We start from the raw sequence: 14,810 nt of genomic DNA, 5'->3' as shown, positions 1-14,810 counted from the left end.
GGTGCAGGGCGTGAGAGAGAAGGTTCTGGGTGCAGGGCGTGAGGGAGAAGGTTCTGGGTGCAGGGCGTGAGGGAGAAGGTTCTGGGTGCAGGGCGTGAGGGAGAAGGTTCTGGGTGCAGGGCGTGAGAGAGAAGGTTCTGGGTGCAGGGCGTGAGGGAGAAGGTTCTGGGTGCAGGGCGTGAGGGAGAAGGTTCTGGGTGCAGGGCGTGAGAGAAGGTTCTGGGTGCAGGGCGTGAGGGAGAAGGTTCTGGGTGCAGGGCGTGAGAGAAGGTTCTGGGTGCAGGGCGTGAGAGAGAAGGTTCTGGGTGCAGGGCGTGAGAGAGAAGGTTCTGGGTGCAGGGCGTGAGAGAGAAGGTTCTGGGTGCAGGGCGTGAGGGAGAAGGTTCTGGGTGCAGGGCGTGAGGGAGAAGGTTCTGGGTGCAGGGCGTGAGGGAGAAGGTTCTGGGTGCAGGGCGTGTGAGAGAAGGTTCTGGGTGCAGGGCGTGAGGGAGAAGGTTCTGGGTGCAGGGCGTGAGAGAGAAGGTTCTGGGTGCAGGGCGTGAGAGAGAAGGTTCTGGGTGCAGGGCGTGTGAGAGAAGGTTCTGGGTGCAGGGCGTGTGAGACCTGGCCGGTAACGACGGCTCCTCTGAATGGAGGTGCGAGGCGCTCTTGGATTAACTGAACAAAACGAAACCTTTTACTGAAGTAAATCCACGCGAGGAGTGTCGTCTGCAGTGTGTGATTTACATACACAGCCCGGCATTAAGATCAACACACCACAGGCTGATTATAACTCTGTGTGTGTGTGTGTGTGTGTGCACGCGCATGTGCGTTTGTCTCTGTTCTCGTGTGTGTGTGTGTATTTATTAAGGGTATGTTTGTGAGCAGGTTAGTCAGGTGAATGTGCCGTCGCTGTGCAGCGCCCTCTGGGTGCTATGTGAAAACTATTATTGGATGGCCAGGGGGGGCTGCCGGTTGCTATGGGAGGGAGAAGAAACAGGAGGGAGGGGGGAATCGGGGGAGGCGGTTGTTTGTGGAAAATCAGGTCTGCTCAGGTGTGGAGGAGATATTGTTGAGCAGGTCGGGTGTACTGGCAGGGTGGGCGCATGGGGAGATAAAGGAGTGTCACTGTGGGCTAGATCCACAAAGAATGGATTGCACGGTGCTAGTTGCACCCTTACTTACAATTCATTATGAGAGACTCCAAGGTGCCGACATCTCCCCCCCAGCCAGCCAAAACAAGGTTATTATTACTTCCCCTAACTGGGAACCATTTTTATTTACTTTCATCATCATATCTGTTGTTATGTTACTGTGTATTTAATGTACGTCTGACCAGAGCTCTTGGTCACTTTGCCGGTCAGATTCAGTGTGTGAACACATGTCGTCTCCGACTGTAAACTGAACTTTCATTTTGTGGCCACAGATGACATAAACTGTTTCTATTTTTAATAACGACTCGGAATGATTTATATAAACGGCTCATCGTTTTGTCCTTTAATATTTCCCATTACAATAGCCTTCTATTTAAACAATGGGTTAACTTGTGGAATGTCTTCGATGGTACCAAAAAACACAATGTTGATGTCATACAGTGAGACGATTTCACTAGTTACTGTCTGTATGTGATGTAATACAGTGGTACAAGACAATGTCATTAGTTATTGTCTGTATGTGATGTAATACTATTGTCTATATGTGATTTAATACAGTGGTACAAGACAATGTCACTAGTTATTGTCTGTATGTGACATAATACAATTATACGAGACAATGTCACTAGTTATTGTCTGTATGTGACATAATACAATTATACGAGACAATGTCACTAGTTATTGTCTTTATGTGTCGTAATATAGTGCTACAAGATAATGTCACTAGTTATTGTCTGTAGGTGACCCTTTCCACACCTAATGCCTATTGACTCTACCATCAACCTGTGTGATCAACATAATGTAATCTCGTACCATTCGTTCTTCCTCATTCTCCCCCCCCCTACCTCTTGTAGCTCATCCCTTCCCCCTTTTCTCATTCTCTCAACCCCCCCCCCCTTTCTCTCTCTAATTTTCACCTCACATCACCTTTGTCCCTCCCAGTTTCGTCTCCAGGTATTTCAATCAAATGGCTAATGCTATAAAGGACTCACATGCAGATTAACCCCGTGCCCTTCCCCTCCCCCAACCCCTGCCCCTTCCCCCCCACATCGCAGCATCGCCTCGTTTTAGCTCTCGTTCCCATCATTTCCTTCTTCCCCAGTAACTTCCTCTCTCTCTCTTTCATTTTGACTCCCTAGGCTCTGTCCCAGTCGTCCACCCTCTCTGACCCCCACCGCCAGCTTGCCAGCCAAAATCGCCTCCTCCCCGATTTAGTAATCTGGGGTGAAAGGGCAAGGCAGTGGGGAGGGGAGGATAAGGGGGAAGAGAGGGAGCTAAGCCCCTGTTAAAACTGTCCCTCACGTGAAGCAGGACTCCTGGTGTCGGTCACGCTAACGTCAATTTGTTTCCTCCGCACATAAGCCGCCTACCTGCCTCTGTAGTTCCAGACGTCAGTCAGACACTCGCTCTCGGGAACCGTAAAAGTCTTATTTCACTCTTGTGATTTTGAACATAGAAGAGCCCCGTTTCCTGCTATCAAACTCAATGAAATGTAACCGCAGAACATCCTGCTTCGGTTAAACACATTGAGTCACTCGGCACAAGCACAGTCTCCTACCGTTGGCTACTGAGCAGCTCTACTGAATTGCCTTGCTCAAGGGCACTTCAACTGTAGTTGTTGAGGGAAGGGAGAGCTAATTATTTAACTTCCCCTCCTACATTTCCCTGCTGATCTGGGGATTCAATCCAGCAACCCACCGGTCACAAGCCTGTGTCTCTAACAAGCTACAGCTTGTCCCCCTTTAGGCTACAGCTTGTCCCCCTTTAGGCTACAGCTTGTCTCCCCCTTTAGGCTACAGCTTGTCCCCCTTTAGGCTACAGCTTGTCTCCCTTTAGGCTACAGCTTGTCTCCCCCTTTAGGCTACAGCTTGTCCCCCTTTAGGCTACAGCTTGTCTCCCCCTTTAGGCTACAGCTTGTCCCCCTTTAGGCTACAGCTTGTCTCCCCCTTTAGGCTACAGCTTGTCTCCCCCTTTAGGCTACAGCTTGTCCCCCTTTAGGCTACAGCTTGTCTCCCCCTTTAGGCTACAGCTTGTCCCCCTTTAGGCTACAGCTTGTCCCCCTTTAGGCTACAGCTTGTCTCCCTTTAGGCTACAGCTTGTCTCCCCCTTTAGGCTACAGCTTGTCTCCCCCTTTAGGCTACAGCTTGTCACCCTTTAGGCTACAGCTTGTCCCCCTTTAGGCTACAGCTTGTCCCCCTTTGGGCTACAGCTTGTCTCCCCCTTTAGGCTACAGCTTGTCTCCCCCTTTAGGCTACAGCTTGTCCCCCTTTAGGCTACAGCTTGTCTCCCCCTTTAGGCTACAGCTTGTCTCCCTTTAGGCTACAGCTTGTCTCCCCCTTTAGGCTACAGCTTGTCACCCTTTAGGCTACAGCTTGTCCCCCTTTAGGCTACAGCTTGTCCCCCTTTAGGCTACAGCTTGTCTCCCCCTTTAGGCTACAGCTTGTCTCCCCCTTTAGGCTACAGCTTGTCTCCCCCTTTAGGCTACAGCTTGTCCCCCTTTAGGCTACAGCTTGTCCCCCTTTAGGCTACAGCTTGTCTCCCTTTAGGCTACAGCTTGTCTCCCTTTAGGCTACAGCTTGTCCCCCTTTAGGCTACAGCTTGTCTCCCTTTAGGCTACAGCTTGTCCCCCTTTAGGCTACAGCTTGTCCTCCTTTAGGCTACAGCTTGTCTCCCTTTAGGCTACAGCTTGTCTCCCTTTAGGCTACAGCTTGTCCCCCTTTAGGCTACAGCTTGTCTCCCTTTAGGCTACAGCTTGTCCCCCTTTAGGCTACAGCTTGTCTCCCCCTTTAGGCTACAGCTTGTCCCCCTTTAGGCTACAGCTTGTCTCCCCCTTTAGGCTACAGCTTGTCCCCCTTTAGGCTACAGCTTGTCACCCTTTAGGCTACAGCTTGTCTCCCCCTTTAGGCTACAGCTTGTCTCCCTTTAGGCTACAGCTTGTCCCCCTTTAGGCTACAGCTTGTCCCCCTTTAGGCTACAGCTTGTCCCCCTTTAGGCTACAGCTTGTCTCCCTTTAGGCTACAGCTTGTCTCCCTTTAGGCTACAGCTTGTCTCCCTTTAGGCTACAGCTTGTCTCCCCCTTTAGGCTACAGCTTGTCCCCCTTTAGGCTACAGCTTGTCTCCCCCTTTAGGCTACAGCTTGTCTCCCTTTAGGCTACAGCTTGTCCCCCTTTAGGCTACAGCTTGTCTCCCCCTTTAGGCTACAGCTTGTCCCCCTTTAGGCTACAGCTTGTCTCCCCCTTTAGGCTACAGCTTGTCCCCCTTTAGGCTACAGCTTGTCACCCTTTAGGCTACAGCTTGTCTCCCCCTTTAGGCTACAGCTTGTCCCCCTTTAGGCTACAGCTTGTCTCCCTTTAGGCTACAGCTTGTCCCCCTTTAGGCTACAGCTTGTCTCCCCCTTTAGGCTACAGCTTGTCCCCCTTTAGGCTACAGCTTGTCCCCCTTTAGGCTACAGCTTGTCTCCCTTTAGGCTACAGCTTGTCTCCCCCTTTAGGCTACAGCTTGTCCCCCTTTAGGCTACAGCTTGTCTCCCCCTTTAGGCTACAGCTTGTCTCCCTTTAGGCTACAGCTTGTCTCCCTTTAGGCTACAGCTTGTCTCCCTTTAGGCTACAGCTTGTCTCCCCCTTTAGGCTACAGCTTGTCACCCTTTAGGCTACAGCTTGTCCCCCTTTAGGCTACAGCTTGTCTCCCCCTTTAGGCTACAGCTTGTCTCCCCCTTTAGGCTACAGCTTGTCTCCCCCTTTAGGCTACAGCTTGTCTCCCTTTAGGCTACAGCTTGTCTCCCCCTTTAGGCTACAGCTTGTCCCCCTTTAGGCTACAGCTTGTCTCCCTTTAGGCTACAGCTTGTCTCCCCCTTTAGGCTACAGCTTGTCTCCCTTTAGGCTACAGCTTGTCTCCCCCTTTAGGCTACAGCTTGTCCCCCTTTAGGCTACAGCTTGTCTCCCTTTAGGCTACAGCTTGTCTCCCCCTTTAGGCTACAGCTTGTCTCCCTTTAGGCTACAGCTTGTCACCCTTTAGGCTACAGCTTGTCCCCCTTTAGGCTACAGCTTGTCTCCCTTTAGGCTACAGCTTGTCCCCCTTTAGGCTACAGCTTGTCCCCCTTTAGGCTACAGCTTGTCTCCCCCTTTAGGCTACAGCTTGTCTCCCTTTAGGCTACAGCTTGTCCCCCTTTAGGCTACAGCTTGTCCCCCTTTAGGCTACAGCTTGTCTCCCCCTTTAGGCTACAGCTTGTCCCCCTTTAGGCTACAGCTTGTCTCTCCCTTTAGGCTACAGCTTGTCTCCCTTTAGGCTACAGCTTGTCTCCCTTTAGGCTACAGCTTGTCTCCCTTTAGGCTACAGCTTGTCTCCCTTTAGGCTACAGCTTGTCTCCCTTTAGGCTACAGCTTGTCTCCCTTTAGGCTACAGCTTGTCTCCCTTTAGGCTACAGCTTGTCTCCCCCTTTAGGCTACAGCTTGTCTCCCTTTAGGCTACAGCTTGTCCCCCTTTAGGCTACAGCTTGTCTCCCCCTTTAGGCTACAGCTTGTCACCCTTTAGGCTACAGCTTGTCTCCCCCTTTAGGCTACAGCTTGTCTCCCCCTTTAGGCTACAGCTTGTCCCCCTTTAGGCTACAGCTTGTCTCCCCCTTTAGGCTACAGCTTGTCTCCCTTTAGGCTACAGCTTGTCCCCCTTTAGGCTACAGCTTGTCTCTCCCTTTAGGCTACAGCTTGTCCCCCTTTAGGCTACAGCTTGTCCCCCTTTAGGCTACAGCTTGTCCCCCTTTAGGCTACAGCTTGTCTCCCCCTTTAGGCTACAGCTTGTCTCCCTTTAGGCTACAGCTTGTCCCCCTTTAGGCTACAGCTTGTCCCCCTTTAGGCTACAGCTTGTCCCCCTTTAGGCTACAGCTTGTCCCCCTTTAGGCTACAGCTTGTCTCCCCCTTTAGGCTACAGCTTGTCCCCCTTTAGGCTACAGCTTGTCCCCCTTTAGGCTACAGCTTGTCTCCCCCTTTAGGCTACAGCTTGTCCCCCTTTAGGCTACAGCTTGTCCCCCTTTAGGCTACAGCTTGTCTCCCTTTAGGCTACAGCTTGTCTCCCTTTAGGCTACAGCTTGTCTCCCTTTAGGCTACAGCTTGTCTCCCCCTTTAGGCTACAGCTTGTCCCCCTTTAGGCTACAGCTTGTCTCTCCCTTTAGGCTACAGCTTGTCCCCCTTTAGGCTACAGCTTGTCTCTCCCTTTAGGCTACAGCTTGTCTCCCTTTAGGCTACAGCTTGTCTCCCTTTAGGCTACAGCTTGTCTCCCTTTAGGCTACAGCTTGTCTCCCTTTAGGCTACAGCTTGTCTCCCTTTAGGCTACAGCTTGTCTCCCTTTAGGCTACAGCTTGTCTCCCCCTTTAGGCTACAGCTTGTCTCCCTTTAGGCTACAGCTTGTCCCCCTTTAGGCTACAGCTTGTCTCCCCCTTTAGGCTACAGCTTGTCCCCCTTTAGGCTACAGCTTGTCCCCCTTTAGGCTACAGCTTGTCTCCCCCTTTAGGCTACAGCTTGTCCCCCTTTAGGCTACAGCTTGTCTCTCCCTTTAGGCTACAGCTTGTCTCCCCCTTTAGGCTACAGCTTGTCCCCCTTTAGGCTACAGCTTGTCTCTCCCTTTAGGCTACAGCTTGTCTCCCTTTAGGCTACAGCTTGTCTCTCCCTTTAGGCTACAGCTTGTCTCCCTTTAGGCTACAGCTTGTCCCCCTTTAGGCTACAGCTTGTCTCCCTTTAGGCTACAGCTTGTCTCCCTTTAGGCTACAGCTTGTCTCCCTTTAGGCTACAGCTTGTCTCCCTTTAGGCTACAGCTTGTCTCCCCCTTTAGGCTACAGCTTGTCTCCCCCTTTAGGCTACAGCTTGTCTCCCCCTTTAGGCTACAGCTTGTCTCCCTTTAGGCTACAGCTTGTCTCCCCCTTTAGGCTACAGCTTGTCCCCCTTTAGGCTACAGCTTGTCTCTCCCTTTAGGCTACAGCTTGTCTCCCTTTAGGCTACAGCTTGTCTCTCCCTTTAGGCTACAGCTTGTCTCCCTTTAGGCTACAGCTTGTCCCCCTTTAGGCTACAGCTTGTCTCCCTTTAGGCTACAGCTTGTCTCCCTTTAGGCTACAGCTTGTCACCCTTTAGGCTACAGCTTGTCTCTCCCTTTAGGCTACAGCTTGTCTCCCCCTTTAGGCTACAGCTTGTCCCCCTTTAGGCTACAGCTTGTCTCCCCCTTTAGGCTACAGCTTGTCTCCCTTTAGGCTACAGCTTGTCTCCCCCTTTAGGCTACAGCTTGTCTCCCCCTTTAGGCTACAGCTTGTCTCCCCCTTTAGGCTACAGCTTGTCTCCCCCTTTAGGCTACAGCTTGTCTCCCTTTAGGCTACAGCTTGTCTTCCCCTTTAGGCTACAGCTTGTCCCCCTTTAGGCTACAGCTTGTCTCTCCCTTTAGGCTACAGCTTGTCTCCCTTTAGGCTACAGCTTGTCCCCCTTTAGGCTACAGCTTGTCCCCCTTTAGGCTACAGCTTGTCTCCCTTTAGGCTACAGCAAAAGGGTACAGCTTGTCTCCCCCTTTAGGCTACAGCTTGTCTCCCCCTTTAGGCTACAGCTTGTCTCCCCCTTTAGGCTACAGCTTGTCTCCCTTTAGGCTACAGCTTGTCTCCCTTTAGGCTACAGCTTGTCTCCCCCTTTAGGCTACAGCTTGTCTCCCCCTTTAGGCTACAGCTTGTCTCCCCCTTTAGGCTACAGCTTGTCCCCCTTTAGGCTACAGCTTGTCTCCCCCTTTAGGCTACAGCTTGTCACCCTTTAGGCTACAGCTTGTCCCCCTTTAGGCTACAGCTTGTCCCCCTTTAGGCTACAGCTTGTCTCCCCCTTTAGGCTACAGCTTGTCTCCCCCTTTAGGCTACAGCTTGTCTCCCCCTTTAGGCTACAGCTTGTCCCCCTTTAGGCTACAGCTTGTCCCCCTTTAGGCTACAGCTTGTCCCCCTTTAGGCTACAGCTTGTCTCCCTTTAGGCTACAGCTTGTCCCCCTTTAGGCTACAGCTTGTCCCCCTTTAGGCTACAGCTTGTCTCCCTTTAGGCTACAGCTTGTCCCCCTTTAGGCTACAGCTTGTCCCCCTTTAGGCTACAGCTTGTCTCCCCCTTTAGGCTACAGCTTGTCTCCCTTTAGGCTACAGCTTGTCCCCCTTTAGGCTACAGCTTGTCTCCCTTTAGGCTACAGCTTGTCCCCCTTTAGGCTACAGCTTGTCCCCCTTTAGGCTACAGCTTGTCCCCCTTTAGGCTACAGCTTGTCTCCCTTTAGGCTACAGCTTGTCTCCCCCTTTAGGCTACAGCTTGTCCCCCTTTAGGCTACAGCTTGTCCCCCTTTAGGCTACAGCTTGTCTCCCCCTTTAGGCTACAGCTTGTCACCCTTTAGGCTACAGCTTGTCCCCCTTTAGGCTACAGCTTGTCTCCCTTTAGGCTACAGCTTGTCTCCCTTTAGGCTACAGCTTGTCACCCTTTAGGCTACAGCTTGTCTCCCTTTAGGCTACAGCTTGTCTCCCCCTTTAGGCTACAGCTTGTCTCCCCCTTTAGGCTACAGCTTGTCACCCCCTTTAGGCTACAGCTTGTCTCCCCCTTTAGGCTACAGCTTGTCTCCCCCTTTAGGCTACAGCTTGTCTCCCCCTTTAGGCTACAGCTTGTCCCCCTTTAGGCTACAGCTTGTCTCCCTTTAGGCTACAGCTTGTCTCACCCTTTAGGCTACAGCTTGTCCCCCTTTAGGCTACAGCTTGTCTCACCCTTTAGGCTACAGCTTGTCCCCCTTTAGGCTACAGCTTGTCTCCCCCTTTAGGCTACAGCTTGTCTCCCCCTTTAGGCTACAGCTTGTCCCCCTTTAGGCTACAGCTTGTCTCCCTTTAGGCTACAGCTTGTCTCCCTTTAGGCTACAGCTTGTCCCCCTTTAGGCTACAGCTTGTCTCCCTTTAGGCTACAGCTTGTCTCCCCCTTTAGGCTACAGCTTGTCACCCTTTAGGCTACAGCTTGTCCCCCTTTAGGCTACAGCTTGTCCCCCTTTAGGCTACAGCTTGTCACCCTTTAGGCTACAGCTTGTCCCCCTTTAGGCTACAGCTTGTCCCCCTTTAGGCTACAGCTTGTCTCCCCCTTTAGGCTACAGCTTGTCTCCCCCTTTAGGCTACAGCTTGTCCCCCTTTAGGCTACAGCTTGTCCCCCTTTAGGCTACAGCTTGTCCCCCTTTAGGCTACAGCTTGTCTCCCTTTAGGCTACAGCTTGTCCCCCTTTAGGCTACAGCTTGTCCCCCTTTAGGCTACAGCTTGTCCCCCTTTAGGCTACAGCTTGTCACCCTTTAGGCTACAGCTTGTCTCCCTTTAGGCTACAGCTTGTCTCCCCCTTTAGGCTACAGCTTGTCTCCCCCTTTAGGCTACAGCTTGTCACCCCCTTTAGGCTACAGCTTGTCTCCCCCTTTAGGCTACAGCTTGTCTCCCCCTTTAGGCTACAGCTTGTCTCCCCCTTTAGGCTACAGCTTGTCTCCCCCTTTAGGCTACAGCTTGTCTCCCCCTTTAGGCTACAGCTTGTCCCCCTTTAGGCTACAGCTTGTCTCCCTTTAGGCTACAGCTTGTCTCACCCTTTAGGCTACAGCTTGTCTCACCCTTTAGGCTACAGCTTGTCCCCCTTTAGGCTACAGCTTGTCCCCCTTTAGGCTACAGCTTGTCCCCCTTTAGGCTACAGCTTGTCCCCCTTTAGGCTACAGCTTGTCTCCCTTTAGGCTACAGCTTGTCTCCCCCTTTAGGCTACAGCTTGTCACCCTTTAGGCTACAGCTTGTCCCCCTTTAGGCTACAGCTTGTCCCCCTTTAGGCTACAGCTTGTCACCCTTTAGGCTACAGCTTGTCCCCCTTTAGGCTACAGCTTGTCCCCCTTTAGGCTACAGCTTGTCTCCCCCTTTAGGCTACAGCTTGTCTCCCCCTTTAGGCTACAGCTTGTCCCCCTTTAGGCTACAGCTTGTCCCCCTTTAGGCTACAGCTTGTCCCCCTTTAGGCTACAGCTTGTCTCCCTTTAGGCTACAGCTTGTCCCCCTTTAGGCTACAGCTTGTCCCCCTTTAGGCTACAGCTTGTCCCCCTTTAGGCTACAGCTTGTCACCCTTTAGGCTACAGCTTGTCTCCCTTTAGGCTACAGCTTGTCTCCCCCTTTAGGCTACAGCTTGTCTCCCCCTTTAGGCTACAGCTTGTCACCCCCTTTAGGCTACAGCTTGTCTCCCCCTTTAGGCTACAGCTTGTCTCCCCCTTTAGGCTACAGCTTGTCTCCCCCTTTAGGCTACAGCTTGTCCCCCTTTAGGCTACAGCTTGTCTCCCTTTAGGCTACAGCTTGTCTCACCCTTTAGGCTACAGCTTGTCCCCCTTTAGGCTACAGCTTGTCTCACCCTTTAGGCTACAGCTTGTCCCCCTTTAGGCTACAGCTTGTCCCCCTTTAGGCTACAGCTTGTCTCCCTTTAGGCTACAGCTTGTCTCCCTTTAGGCTACAGCTTGTCCCCCTTTAGGCTACAGCTTGTCTCCCTTTAGGCTACAGCTTGTCTCCCCCTTTAGGCTACAGCTTGTCACCCTTTAGGCTACAGCTTGTCCCCCTTTAGGCTACAGCTTGTCCCCCTTTAGGCTACAGCTTGTCACCCTTTAGGCTACAGCTTGTCCCCCTTTAGGCTACAGCTTGTCCCCCTTTAGGCTACAGCTTGTCTCCCCCTTTAGGCTACAGCTTGTCTCCCCCTTTAGGCTACAGCTTGTCCCCCTTTAGGCTACAGCTTGTCCCCCTTTAGGCTACAGCTTGTCCCCCTTTAGGCTACCACTGTGCTGTGTCTGACTACTCCCTTGCTGTTCCTCCTATAGGTGGCGATGTCTCCAGGAGAGGACGGTCTGATTGGCATCCCATTCCCGGAGCATAGCAGCGAGCTCTTGTCCCGCCTCAATGACCAGAGGAGGGCGGGGCTCCTGTGCGACCTCACCCTGACCTCCCGCGGGGCACGCTACCCCACCCACCGCTCCGTCATGGCCGCCGTCAGCCTCTACTTCCGCCGGCTGTTTGGAGCAGAGGGAGGGGGGGGGGATGCCGGAGAGGGAGGAGGAGGAGGAGGAGGCTTCAGCGTGTGCCAGCTGGACTGTGTGTCGCCTGACGCCCTGGACGCCCTGCTCGAGTTTGCCTACACGGCCACCCTGACCATCCGCAGCTCCGGCATGAGGGAGGTGCTGCGAGGAGCCCAGCTGCTGGGCATCCAGTGCGTGGCCGACGCGTGCAGAGACATTCTGGGGGAGACGGGGGAGACGGAGGGGGAGGTGGCGGCGGCGGAGGAGAGGGCGCGCCACGCGGAGCGGCAGAGGATGGCGGAAGGAGAGTGCGGGGCAGACACGGGGTCCCGGAGGAAAACGTCCAGAAAAAAGGTGAAGAGAATCGGGTCCGTGGCGGCGCACCATCAACCGCTGTCTCATCACCATCACGCCGCTGTGAATCCATCGCCGTCGCCTCCGGTGTGTCGTCCTTCACCCGCACACGACGCCGTCCACTCGCCGCTCTCCACGCAGCCCCCCAGCCCAGAGCAGGAGGAGCTGCATCATCACCACAAGGCCGGGCAGAACGGGGGTCCCAGGGGGGTCCGGGGTCCAGGGAGGGGAGCCACGTTGAACGGAGGGGTGCACTGGCCGCAGGAGGCCACCCTGGCGGCCCGCCGCCCTCCTCCCCCTCCCTCAGACGAGAGGTTCTCGGAGGACGAGGAGATGGAGGGCTTTGGGAACGACGGGGTGCTGGTTGGAGCCACCTCCATACCAGCCTCTGTGGCTGAGCGAGGGGGGGTGCTGCCAGGGGAGGCGTTGGGCAGGAGGAGGAAGCCGCAGACGCCCCAGCAGTGCCCCGTCTGCCAGAAGATCATCCACGGAGCGGGCAAACTGCCCCGGCACATGAGGACACACACTGGAGAGAAGCCCTTCCAGTGCTCTGCCTGCGGCGTCCGTTTCACCAGGTAGAGAAGCCTCGACTATTAACCCTTGCAATGAAGAACCACTTAAGTCTGTTTTATCTTTTTATGTTTGGCCAGCCCATGTATTTGCAGTTGTAAAGCTAATCTCTTGAGAGTGATATATGACCCAATCTAGAATGCCTTTAGCTATGAATGTAAGCCATACTTCAATTTACAAACTTTAGATATTTAGGTTTTGAAACCTAACACCTAAAACGGGTTCCATTATGCCTTTATAATATGCTTGATATTGATTGATTGAAACCTTTATTTATACTCGGGTGAGCGCTGAGGTGAGGCCACCTCATTTACAGAACTGCTGAGTGAACAACAAGATAAAACAATGTGCAGTGCAATCAGTTAAAAACAAGTTACGTGAATCAAACATGAATCATAGAGAAATTAAATCAGACATTTAAATTCCGTAAGGGAAGGAAGAACTTCCAACTTTAACTTTGACTGAATGTCATTCCAGGACATATAACTATGTCATTCTTTTTTTTTAAACATTATGTAAAACACACCATTTTAATGTATGATAACTTTTGGATGTGGTTTTTTTTTTTTATCCACTTTTTCTCCCATTTTCTATATTTTCTCCCATCCCAATTTTCGTATCATCCAATTCAACCCTCCCCTGTCACGGACGCTGTTTCTTGCCTCCCACAAGCCGGCTGCAATGTGGACTAAGTCATACATAGCACAAGTCCCCTCCGGTACTTGAGGTAACAGCAGTCGCATCTTTTCACCTGCGCAGCTCGATCTCTCATTGGCGAGGAGTAACGCGTGGGAGGCTCACGCTGCCCCCGACACTTCCTGATTCTACTGCGCAGGCGCACCAACCGACCTGTAGGAGTCGCTGTCCACAACGCCCGATCCCCACCCATCAGTTTCCCACCCCCTAATACGGCCAATGTGTATTAGTACGGACGACCAGCTAAACTGAAAGCAAATGTGGAGCGCTGGGCTCGAACAGGCAAGCCCAGCGTCTCCGTCGTTCATGGCGAGCGCCTTGCCCACTACGCCACGTAGCCGCCCTCAACTCATGGATGTGGTTATTATCATACATAATGGTTCCTATTGCCCTGTATCAATAACCAGACAACAATGAGGCAATTTATTACTCACTCCTTGGAGAGACATAACATGTTATAATTAGGGATGCATGGATACTGATACTGGTATCAGATATCAGTCCAATGCCAGGCTAAAATAGGGTATCGTATAGGAGATTTCCCCCAATCCTGAAATCTGATAGCAAGAAATCTGTAACATGCCTGAGATGAAAGCAAAGTGACTTGATTTGCTGCACTTTTAACACATAGAAGCACGACTAATAATGTTGTCCCCAGTTGGAACTCAATGACCTCGGGCTGATCTGCACTGTTCAGTAAAAGTGAAGGATCGGATCGGCACACGAGTTTAGCACTAAGAATTGGTATCGGTAGTTTGCATCGATGCATCCCTAGTTATAATCCTGCAAGAACTTCTATGGTTCAAACACAGTTATAATAACACATTCAAATACACAATAGCTGCTTACTTCAAGTAAAGGGCTGCCTTGTTTCTTTTACTACACCTGGCATGTTTGCCTCTGTGGAGCCTTGGCGGAGGTCATGTGATCTGTCCCGTGTGTAACTGCCCGGGACATATCTCGACAAATAACGCTGTGCACATTCATGACCCCAAGAGGAAGAAACCTATCCGTTTTGGTGGCGACTCCGTGACCTTTCCTCTAGTGTCACCATCAGGCCATGGTTTTCAAATGAGCACATCTCCCGACCCCGTTTGTCATACAGTCACAAAATGTTTTAGGACCTCTAGAGACTAGAGGAAGATGCCTTTTGATGTCGGTGACCCCGCCATGACCCTTCCTCTAGCACCACCATCAGGCCAAACATGACGTCTTGAAAAGTAATGGCTGGATTGCTATGACATTTCCTGTGCACATTCATGACCACCCCATCGGGGTGAAACTTTCCATTTACAAATGCATCTCTCCTGGGCTGTTGGTACAGTCACAGAAAATATGATGTGAACATTCATGACCCCTATAGGAACAAACTAGTGATGCACCGATGTGAAAATTGTGGCCGATACCGATAACCGATATTAATATTGCTGTTCTGGCCGATACCGATAGTTACCGATGTCGATATCTCTGTATAGAAACACTTTTTTATGATAATCAAATAAATTACCATTATAAATTACTTCTCTACCATCCTGTCTTCTATCCTCTGAGACATGTTCTCTGATCGCTCTCTCCTTCTCCACCATCCTGTCTTCTATCCTCCGACATGTTCTCTGATCGCTCTCTCCTTCTCTACCATCCTGTCTTCTATCCTCTGACATCATGTTCTCTGATCGCTCTCTCTCTCCTTCTCCACCATCCTGTCTTCTATCCTCTGACATGTTCTCTGATCGCTCTCTCCTTCTCCACCATCCTGTCTTCTATCCTCTCTGACGTGTTCTCTGATCGCTCTCTCCTTCTCCACCATCCTGTCTTCTATCCTCCGACATGTTCTCTGATCGCTCTCTCTCTCCTTCTCCACCATCCTGTCTTCTATCCTCTGACATCATGTTCTCTGATCGCTCTCTCCTTCTCTACCATCCTGTCTTCTATCCTCCGACATGTTCTCTGATCGCTCTCTCCTTCTCCACCATCCTGTCTTCTATCCTCTGAGACATGTTCTCTGATCGCTCTCTCCTTCTCCAC

At 51.8% G+C, this 14,810-nt stretch overlaps 1 protein-coding gene across 2 annotated transcripts in view; it reads left to right on the top strand.

Moving 5' to 3' along the window:
- zbtb7b (zinc finger and BTB domain containing 7B) overlaps positions 1 to 14,810 on the top strand; it is a 47,971-nt gene that overhangs the window by 28,020 nt on the left and 5,141 nt on the right. For both annotated transcript variants that reach the window (XM_084335758.1, XM_084335757.1), the window contains exon 3: positions 10,971 to 12,094. In XM_084335758.1, the coding sequence (XP_084191884.1) occupies positions 10,977 to 12,094 (1,118 nt within the window). In that variant the 5' untranslated portion in view covers positions 10,971 to 10,976. The remainder of the gene's footprint in view (positions 1 to 10,970; positions 12,095 to 14,810) is intronic.

The sequence above is a fragment of the Notolepis coatsorum genome (assembly GCF_963971535.1).
Source record: "Notolepis coatsorum genome assembly, chromosome: 19".
NCBI classification, from domain to species: domain Eukaryota; kingdom Metazoa; phylum Chordata; class Actinopteri; order Aulopiformes; family Paralepididae; genus Notolepis; species Notolepis coatsorum.
Note: the sequence above shows the minus strand (reverse complement) of the source record. Positions and strands in the feature narration are given on the sequence as shown.